Raw genomic sequence first — 10107 nt, forward strand, 5'->3', positions numbered from 1 at the left:
TTGCGATTCACAGTGCTCTTCGCAATCTCGATCCTCGCAATGCTCTGCAACCCGAGGGTGACCGCCTTGGAAGGACTGGAAGCAAGCTTCACACCTTCCACAACGGCAACTACACCGTCGACTCCACAAGAACTCCAAGAACACTCGTTCTTCTCTCACACAGCACTCCCCCCTCCGATCTTGTCCCATCTCGGCTTCCACGAGCTAGCCACGGCGGCTCCTTCACTCTCTGACTCCGCGGCCACCGCTGCCTCTGCCTGGACCGGTCCTTCTACGATCTTCGCTCCATCAGATGCCTCCCTCTGCACCTGCTTCTCTTGCTCTTTCTCTAACCTCCTTCGTGAGCACTTCCTGGTCTCTTCACAATTGATTATATGCGGAGACTTGCTTTTGGTACCAAGATCGAGACCTTGAGTCCAGGCCGTTGCATCACCGTCACCTCTGATTCGGTCAATAGAAAGACCGGCACAACTGCTAGTGCTAAGGTCTTTCTCGGAAGGGGGGAGATCACGCAACCTGATCTCTTCAACAACGGCATGGTGGTTATTCATGGCCTTCAAGGTTTCATCGCTCCGTTTTCTTGCTCGTTAGCCATCCATATAGTTAGTTAGTTTTTCTTGCTCTTAATAGCTGGCTTTATGAAGAGCTGGTTCCGGGGTATACCTTTATTGACAGAATTAGACTCTCTTTTCATCAGCCTTAAGTTGAGGATTCTGACCTAGCTCGATGACCCCTCTGTGAAGCTCTAGTCCTTTCTGCTTACTGTGCGGATAGTTCCGTGTCTCCAGCCTCTCTTGCCTACCTACCCCTAAGTCCTGTCTGCAGTAGCTGCTTCGCTTCTATCTTACTTACTTAAATAGTAGACCGAGTAGATGACCGAAGAGCGGACTTCTTTCCAACAAACAGAGGAAGTTTCGATTCGAACAGAGATATGTCGGAATTAGCTATTGGGAAAGATAGAAGGTCAGGGCTTCAGACCCATAATTCAACCTAGCCAACCAATGTGGGAGCTTCTTTTAATAGAATGAGTTCCAAAACCTTGAGATGAAGAAGGGAAAGTGTAAGTGAACTCGATCCAGTGGAGGAGGAAGCTCGGTTCAGTCCTTGCAGATCTTTACTCACTAACTCACTCCAAGAGTAGAATCCGCAACTCTAGTGGAAGGGGTATTGGCCATTATGAGTAGTAAAGGCTACTATGAGCAGAAAGGGACTACTTGGCTCGATCGAGCAGAGCACCTACACCTTCTCGCGTAACGACTTCTTTGAAGCTAGGCTAGGATCGGATCCAATTCTAGGAGAGATGTCAGACCAGTCAGGTTATGCCTTTTGATCTAGGAGCTTCGGTTTGAACACGTTGTTCTCTTGAAAGCTTATTAGGAAGCTAAGTCTTTACCTTTTCTTTTTTTTTCAATAGGAGGTGTGGTGCCGTTGGACCTGCCCTTTATGCAGCAGTAGTTTCGGTTGAACTGGACATTTCTCCCGCTATTGGTAGGCTTACTCGACTCAGAATTCATTCAAGGAAGTGAACTGGCGGGACCCAAGACTCTCCTACTTAAGACACTCCCGAAGGAAGGTCCAAGCTTCAGGTTTCGAGGGCAAGGCGAATCCTTTCTTTTGGCCCATGGCGAATCTAAGAATTTGGATTCCTCATTCGATCACTTGCGCTAACCCTGATTCTCCTCTTTCCTTTCCCTGGTTCGTTAAATAGAGTAGGGGCTCTAGCTTTACTTTAGCTTGAAGAGGAAACGAGTTTTCGTTCTGATCTGCCCCGGGCTTCGGTTAGTTACAGGGGTGGTCAGTAGGTAGTTTCGATTCTAGCTCTGGAGAAGCGAACTTCAATCACAAAGATTTCACTACACTACTAATTACGTTTACGTCAAACATTCCTATTTCTACTTCTTACTCTCGCACGGATAGAGATGGAGGTCGGGATTCCCTTTCTCAAGGCAGCACCGCGGCAATTCAATGAGCGAGACTTGCACTCAATAGTAGAACAATGAAAGCAGTAGTGGCACTCCCCATACTTAGATGGGGAGGGCCTGTGAGCTCCATGCAAATTCGCCTTTCAAAGTTGCAAAACACAATCCCTAGCGTAAGTCGCAATCAACTTGATGCATTTTGTTGGACTAATGAGTATAGGACGTAATTAGAGGTGGTGGGTGGGCGCCTATATACCACTTCAAACGGTGTTTGTTTGGTTGCCGAATGAGAAGTGGTATTGTACCACTATTATGCCCATGGTAACCAACGTACCCATTCCCTTGGTCTATCGCTTGTAAAGCATCCCAGGTAGTTCTCTAAGCACCGGTTAACCACCTCCCTCACAGTTTGCATGAGATTCCACTTATTCTATGTCATTTTAAGCCTTAGGTAGTTGTTCCTCCAGCAGTTCTGTTCTTGGTCTGATAGTCTTGTTAACGCTTTCTAATCGACTTTCTTTCTTGTACAGATCTTCCTTTCCTTCCTCGTCCAGTGACGGATTTGCTCCCTCTTTCAGTAAGTCTTCTTCTTTAGTAAGAAGAGTACTGCCTAAAGCAATGTGAGTGAAAGTGTCTCTATGGGAACCGGCCGTAAACTCCTTTTCTGGTGTAGATCCCCTTCCTTATGAATAAGTTCCCCGGGTACAAGGAATGAGTGCTCCTAATGTCTTTTCTCTGTTTCGGTGTAGATCGTCTCTTTGTCTATGGAGACCTTTTCAAGTCGTCCATTCTCTTCGGTATGGATTCAAAGTCATCCCTCACGCGGGTGCAGGGAGTCTTGCTTGTGCTCTTTCTTTGTGGTCCAGGCCAGGCACTCCATATGTGTTTCGGTATTGATCTGAGCACTCGTGTAACTACTAATAAAGCTCGAGGGACCTTTCTTTCTGAGGGCTACCGGTGTGACTTCTCTTGGTCAGGTCTAAAGGTATAAGGGGAAGCCCTTTTCTTATTAGTATTAGATAGAGGATGATCCTGAACCTACTACTATTGAATAATCCTGGTAGTCCAACTACATAAAAGGTTATTCCTCGAAAGATTGTTCGTTCCTTCGTTGACTAGAACGAGAAGTACCAGATGGGGGAGACCCGCTACTTAAACGAAATATACTACCTAACTCAGATGGCTGTCAGCCCGAGTGCCTGTCACGACCACAACTACCAAGATTCAACCGTCTTTTGTTTTGCTGCTGCTAGCTGCCCGATGTGCTTTTGCAGTCCTGTTATGGTGCCTGCTTGACAAAGACAAAGAAAAAATCCTTCCAGTTGAGATAAATGTTTCCATTTGAAGTCGAGTTCTGATACTGATAGAAAAGAAAATGGCAGAAAAAAAGTGAACAAGCATTTCATTCGGGATAACCCAAAAGAAAGAAAGCCTCCCCTCACTCGTGAGTATTCCACTTTTCTTGAGCCAACCACCCACATTCAAATTTCATCTGCTCTTTTCAGCAAGTCTGATCCGTGAATTGAAAATAGAAAGAAGCTGCTCATAAGTGACAATCCGGCGATAAAATAAAGAAGCGTTCTACAGGTACTTTACTTCCCACCAAAAAGAAAAGGTCTTATTCATTTTTATTATTTATACCGAAATAGGAGTCCCTCCAAGGAGTATGGTGGCACTAGCTCATGTTCAGATTTCATTCCTGTATCTATTCCAGAAGATTGAAAAAACCCGACAATCGCTATGTTGATGCCCCCTACCACATGTAGGGGTAACTTCCCGGTTCATAAGCCCTTCCCTTCCATTATCAAATCCATCCATGACATTGTGTATCTAACAAAACCCACTTGACCTTCCCGCTTGCCTGTAGAATCTGAAAAGCAAGCTCAAATCCCTGTCGAATCTTTCCTTTGGTTGCCTGCCGACCTATTGCATTAAAGACCGGCAATCGAATCTTTGCTTGGCTTGACGATCCCTTTCGAATCAGCTGAAAGCCCGACCCCTTCCCAATGTTTTCAAAGCGGAAGGCAGAATCTCGGTTGGTTCATGCGTTAGGTCAACCATTCCTCTAGCATTCCGAAGTTAGAAGCCCTGTTTTTCGAGAATGCAAGTTCCATTCGCAAAGCCCAAGCCAAAAGCGAGTAGACCGAACTGCTTGCTTATGTGAGGTTCTTTCCTCTCGCTTGTTCATCTTGTTTTGAGTACTCGACGAAATAATAGCATAAGAGAAGAGATTGGGCAATGGAGTCCACTTCGATATCACACCTATTTGAGTCGGGAGTTCCTCCTTTTATTCTAGCCTTGCTTGGGAGGGAACCAGTCTCTCGGATAGCCTTGCGTTCGGGCATGCCCATATTCAGCGACCTACTGGATGCTGAAGAAAGGAATAAACAACACGAGTTGCCGCGCTATCGGAATACAATGGATTCAACAAGCACGTATGGATAGGTTGGGCATAGCTATTTCAATCTCTCTCGCACTCGCTCTCCTGATCGACCAGACTGAATCGATACAATGAAGATAACAGATGGGAGAGTGACCCTAAGTACAATGATTGCCCTATGAGGTACCGTATTGGGCTCATGTTTTTCTTTTGCCCATCAGGGGTGATCCATTAAAACATTGTCCACAGGCCCGACTTAATGGATCGGATCCATTTACATAATCATAATCTAACCAGTGGTCACATTCAAAGGATATAAGAATCGGTCTATCATGCACTTAGTTTAATCTAATGGATCCTTGGTGCATACTTTATCTGGTCATTTTGCCGAAGATGATTGATTGACGCATGCGAATAGCTAGAAGAGGGGAAGACTGGCAGAGCATAAATGGGGTTTGGTTTTGCAGATCATCATTCCTAAGTGGTTGAATCCAACCTGAGGTATGTTATATTATAGATAGAGATCTTGATTGATGCATGGGTCTTCCTTTCTTTTTTTAGTATGGGTTTCCGCCTCATCCGGTACATGTATCTAAGCTGGTAGTATCAAGTCGACGATACATTAAGACTTGTTGTTCGATAGGCAAATATAGGAACTATTACCACCCTATTATAATATAATAATAGAATTACGGACCCATATCTACAAATAGGATATCCGTGAGAGACTTTCTTTTACTAAATAGATCGAAAAGAATGATTGCATTTCAAGTGAAAGATGTTTTCAATTCCCTCCCGAAATAGAATTTGAAAGAAGACACTTAATTAAAGTGCCTTTTCGCTAGTAAGATCCATACAAAAACAAGTACGTCTCACTGTCACGGGAATAGACAGAGAGCGATTGGAAGCCTTATGCTCCGCCCGCGGTGCTAAACTCTAAACTAAAGCTCCGCGAGAATAGAGTTTCGTTTTTTCTATGGTCCGAAGAACGCTCAGAATCCGGATGAGTTGACTCAGGCACAGATCCATTTTCCCTCTGCCTCGGCGTCACTCCAATAGCCGATGTCATCATTAGGGCAAACGATTTCTCTTTATTGCCTATCTCTCTAGAAAGGAGTAGTAATAGAAGGTTAGGTTTTCATTGGGTATTATATTGAGTGCCGATCCGGGATACTCCGAAGGGCGACTAGGTCAGTCCATTGAGGGAGGCAGAAAAGGCCAACTATTCGCCATCGGGAAGTAGATCGGTCTTTGGCTGGCCTATACACCAATGGTCCTTGATCTGCTCTTAGTTGTCTGCAAGGGTAGTTGAGTTCTCCCCTGTTGAGGTTGGTTAAAGAGCGTGCAAGAGTTTTTCCTCTTATTTGTTCTTAGCTAGGGGCAAGGCAGTTCATTCATGGAAATAAGTGCATATTATACTCTGTGTTATAAACTCTCTGTCTTTTCTGTCAACAAGGGCGATGCCCGACCGATCAACTGTCTGACTGCAGCTCAGTGCTATAAATAATCTTTATCTAAAGAAGGACCGAAGGGACGATATTGAAATGAAATGCTTGCCCTAGATTATGACTCTCTCTTATTATGTGATCTTGTCTTTCCTGCTGCTGATGTGCGAAGGTCTTGCTCGAGTCTCCAAGAGGTGTCCCCCCCGGCTATCAATCTTGACTAAGGTGCTTCCCGACCCGCTCTTCCTGTTATGCAGGAAGCTGCTAATCTGGCTCTGCCCGACGCCCCCCCTATCCTTATCAAGAAAATGAAAGAATTGGGTGGGGGCGATAGTGTAGAGTCAATTAAGCGGAGGCTTTTGGCTGGATCGAATCTGTCTCGTTATGTCGTATATATGAGTCTGCCCTACTGAAGCTCTCCAGTCTGCGTAGTCCGTTTCAATGCTTCTTACGAAGCAAGTCACTCTTCCCGCATCAGGGACTTCTTTATCTTTCGTGGTTGGTTGGGGGGAAAGGGAAGTGGGCTGTGGGTCCCTGGTCGCTTTACTAGCCGTTTTTTGATGCGCGAGGAATTGTCTGAAAGTTAAAGACATCATTGGTAGGCGGCCAAGCGAAGATTCCAGTGTGATTGGGCATAGGTAGGCGCAGTGAAGAGAGATCAAATCCTCTCAACTCATATTTCCCACGTAGTTCGTCGGTCAAACCAACGATTCTCTTCTCAAAGTAATAGAGAGATCTTTTTCTAGTTAGACTTCTATCAATGCAATGAAAGAACCATCCCTTCCTATTTCTTTGTCCTGTCAGAAATAGAATAAGACCCAAAAGAGCCCTTCTTTACCACTTGAGGGGGTGGGGGTGAAGGGGGGGGTTTACACACAACCGAGGCAAAGTGGTTTATGATTGAATCTCAGAGGCATTCTTATCATTTGGTAGATCCAAGTCCATGGCCTATTTCGGGTTCACTCGGAGCTTTGGCAACCACCGTAGGAGGTGTGATGTACATGCACTCATTTCAAGGGGGTGCAACACTTCTCAGTTTGGGCCTAATATTTATCCTATATACCATGTTTGTATGGTGGCGCGATGTTCTACGTGAATCCACGTTGGAAGGACATCATACCAAAGTCGTACAATTAGGACCTCGATATGGTTCTATTCCGTTCATCGTATCGGAGGTTATGTTCCTTTTTGCTTTTTTTCGGGCTTCTTCTCATTCTTCTTTGGCACCTACGGTAGAGATCGGAGGTATTTGGCCCCCTTTAGGGATTTGGGTTTTAGATCCTTGGGAAATCCCTTTTCTTAATACCCCTATTCTCCTTTCATCCGGAGCAGCCGTAACTTGGGCTCATCATGCTATACTCGCGGGGAAGGAAAAACGAGCAGTTTACGCTTTAGTAGCTACCGTTTCACTGGCTCTAGTATTCACTGGCTTTCAAGGAATGGAATATTATCAAGCACCCTTCACTATTTCGGATAGTATTTATGGTTCTACCTTTTTCTTAGCAACTGGCTTTCATGGTTTTCATGTGATTATAGGTACTCTTTTCTTGATCATATGTGGTATTCGCCAATATCTTGGTCATCTGACCAAGGAGCATCACGTTGGCTTTGAAGCAGCTGCGTGGTACTGGCATTTTGTAGACGTGGTTCGGTTATTCCTATTTGTCTCTATCTATTGGTGGGGAGGTATATGAAGGAACGAAACAGTGGATTGAGGAATGAAAGCTCGAAGACAAAGAGAACCGGGCTTTTCAAAAGAATTACTGCTGCTTTCCCACTCCCTTTGATTTTAATATACAAAAAAGTCTCTTCCACTTTCCTACCAAATCTCTCTTTATTCTGGCACATAAATGAAGGGATCGAAGAGATTATGGCAGAAAGAATAAGAATATGTTCACCAAGAAATGACCCGAAATTGGATCTTGGTCTATTTGAGATTGTTCTTTTGAATCGTAATCAAAGATGTTTTCTTGTCTCTCGTTTCTTTTCTGAACAAATCGAAGAACCTAATGGATCGAACTCATTGGATTGGTATCTGGATTTGATGAGGGTTGAAATGGAAGTTGGTTAAAAAAAAGAATACCGGACTAGTTAAGGTTGCCATTAGTCGGGAATGAGCGAGAAGAGAAGGCTTCAAGCCCTAGAAGTCAAGGCTAATCCGCTTTTTAAATAGAGAGAACAATAAACTGTCCAGAGCAGAGTTAGGGCAAGGCGAGGTTAGTCCAGTTACAGGTAAGCTCATGAATGCCTTTTTTTTAGAGGGAATACCTCTTTCTTTCAAGTGAGTGAAGTTAGCTGAGGGGAATGCTCTAAGTAACCAGTCCTGCCAGTCGACAGGGGGAAACCCCTCTTTCTTATTGTTAGGCTGACTTAAAAGAAGGTTAAAGACTAACAAAGACAGGAAAGGCGGAAAAAGAGATCGGGATGTGAGATTCCTAATTCAAATGAAAGAAAGGGATGACCAGATATATATGCTCACAAAGTGCTTTGCCTGTAATCGATGGCAGAAAGACTAACTCTTCCCCCTCTCTTAGCCCAATCCGTTAGACAAGGGTGCGGTTTTGCGGTCACTCGTTCCTCGCTTTTGCCACAAATGGCACCTACATCTTGTGGGCAGGTTCTCATCTTTTGGGCCTGCTTGCTCTCACCCGATAAAGCGCGATACGCGGAACCAAGATATATATAAGATATTGGACGGTCTTAGGGGCCCGCGTAGCCCATGCCGGCCTTGCTTGAAAGTCCCACTTATCTTTCATCCACCTTTTTTTCCTGACTTTTAGCGGTAGTCAGCTGTCCTTGTAACTATCGCTCATGACTGGATCTTTATCCATACCGAATAAAAAAATGGATTTCTGATCCGATCCGATCGAGAACTTATCCCAATCAACGAGGATGACGCTTCTCGGCAATATGCCACCGATGACTACCACTGCAGGAGCAAGTCTGAGTGAAAGAACGAGTTGAATACTTTCTTAGAGAGGGAGGCAACTGAAGCTAGTCGGGTTTAGGTCTGATATTTGCTTGCCTTAATCTATCAACAGGGCTTTCATAGGGAGGTTTTTCTTAAAGTTTTCAAGTGATAGTGGAATTACCAACAAAATACCAGACTCTCTGGACTTGCTTTCTCCAACCAAGATAGGGTTTTGTCCATTCCACTAGGACAGGTCTAAATGCGCTGGATTGATGCACCGGTAGGGGGGAGGACAAAATGCCTAGCCGTCGGGGGTTCTTCCATCATATCAATCAAGCTCAGTCTCCCAACAGCAACAACCAATCCGGGCGGAATGGCGCCTATACTCGGTCAATGGAGTCCACTGCTGGGACTGGCATTGGATTCGGCCGCCAGTTGTTTTGCTATTGGTGGCACATGGTCCCTGTATATGGAACTGGTCAGAGAACGAATAGACGCGGGCGGGATCGATCTATAGGCTCCGATCCAGTTTTGGATCTCTCTAACGGGACTGGAACGGGCGAAGCCATTGGATTGATTGGGCGAGTTAGCCCAACAGGAATGTGGTCGTCTAGATCGTACCTGCGGAAAGATTAGGTGGACCCCTATACATTCATTGATTAGACCGAAACCAATCGAAGCCATGTGATCGATCGAGCTACCCGCATTTTTGTTTTGCTTTATCAAGCAGGGGCTTAGCCGCTTGTTTCTATTTCTGGCAGCATTGGGAAAGAGACAAAACGTCGAATGGCTAAAAAGCCCTCTTGATGTATGTGGAAAGTCTATACTTAACACACCGACTCAATTGGAAGCTGAATCCTCACAAGCTTCGAAACCCCTTTTACTACACCACACCTGCTACCCACTTTCTTTGTTATTGGTTCAAAAAAGCCTAAACATTCCTTTTCTTATTCTTACTCTGCTTCATCCTATGGCTGCTCTTTAATATGTTCTAAAACCGCCAACCCTTGTTGTTACTTATTCATCGGCGGAGGATAGAGCTTTTCTTTTTCTGCTTTCCTATGATATGGATTTGGTTGATTCTCCTGTGGTATCGACTGCCTTTGTTCGGCTGAGACTTCCGCGTCTGCGGATTCTCTAGTAGCTGCTCTAGCGTCTGCTTCGTCGGGTGCTGAATCGGATGCTTTATCTGCGCGGTTTGAAACTCTTTGGAAAAGAAAATGCTTTGCCCAGGAATTCTAGGTTGAAAGCCCTCTCTGAAGGCTCGCATTAAACTCGGGGCTCGATCTTCCGACCCTGTCGTTTCACTAATGTGCAGAATTTCATTAGAATCACCGATAAAGAGAGAGCCATGGGAGGTTTGACTGGTTGCTTAGTCTTCGAGTTGCCAATAATGTTTTCTCTGCGAGGCTTGGGGATGTCCATAGAATCCAGTGAAAGGCCAACGCTTAG

The 10107-nt window shown here is 45.0% G+C and overlaps 1 protein-coding gene across 1 annotated transcript; it reads left to right on the forward strand.

Moving 5' to 3' along the window:
* Positions 1–6640: 6640 nt before the first annotated feature.
* Positions 6641–7438, forward strand: cox3 (cytochrome c oxidase subunit 3). Its single transcript has one exon. The coding sequence runs from the start codon at positions 6641–6643 to the stop codon at positions 7436–7438; it is 798 nt and encodes a 265-aa protein (YP_009709890.1).
* Positions 7439–10107: the final 2669 nt, after the last annotated feature.

Source organism: Phaseolus vulgaris, mitochondrion (genome assembly GCF_000499845.2).
Source record: "Phaseolus vulgaris mitochondrion, complete genome".
Classification (NCBI taxonomy): Eukaryota; Viridiplantae; Streptophyta; class Magnoliopsida; order Fabales; family Fabaceae; genus Phaseolus; species Phaseolus vulgaris.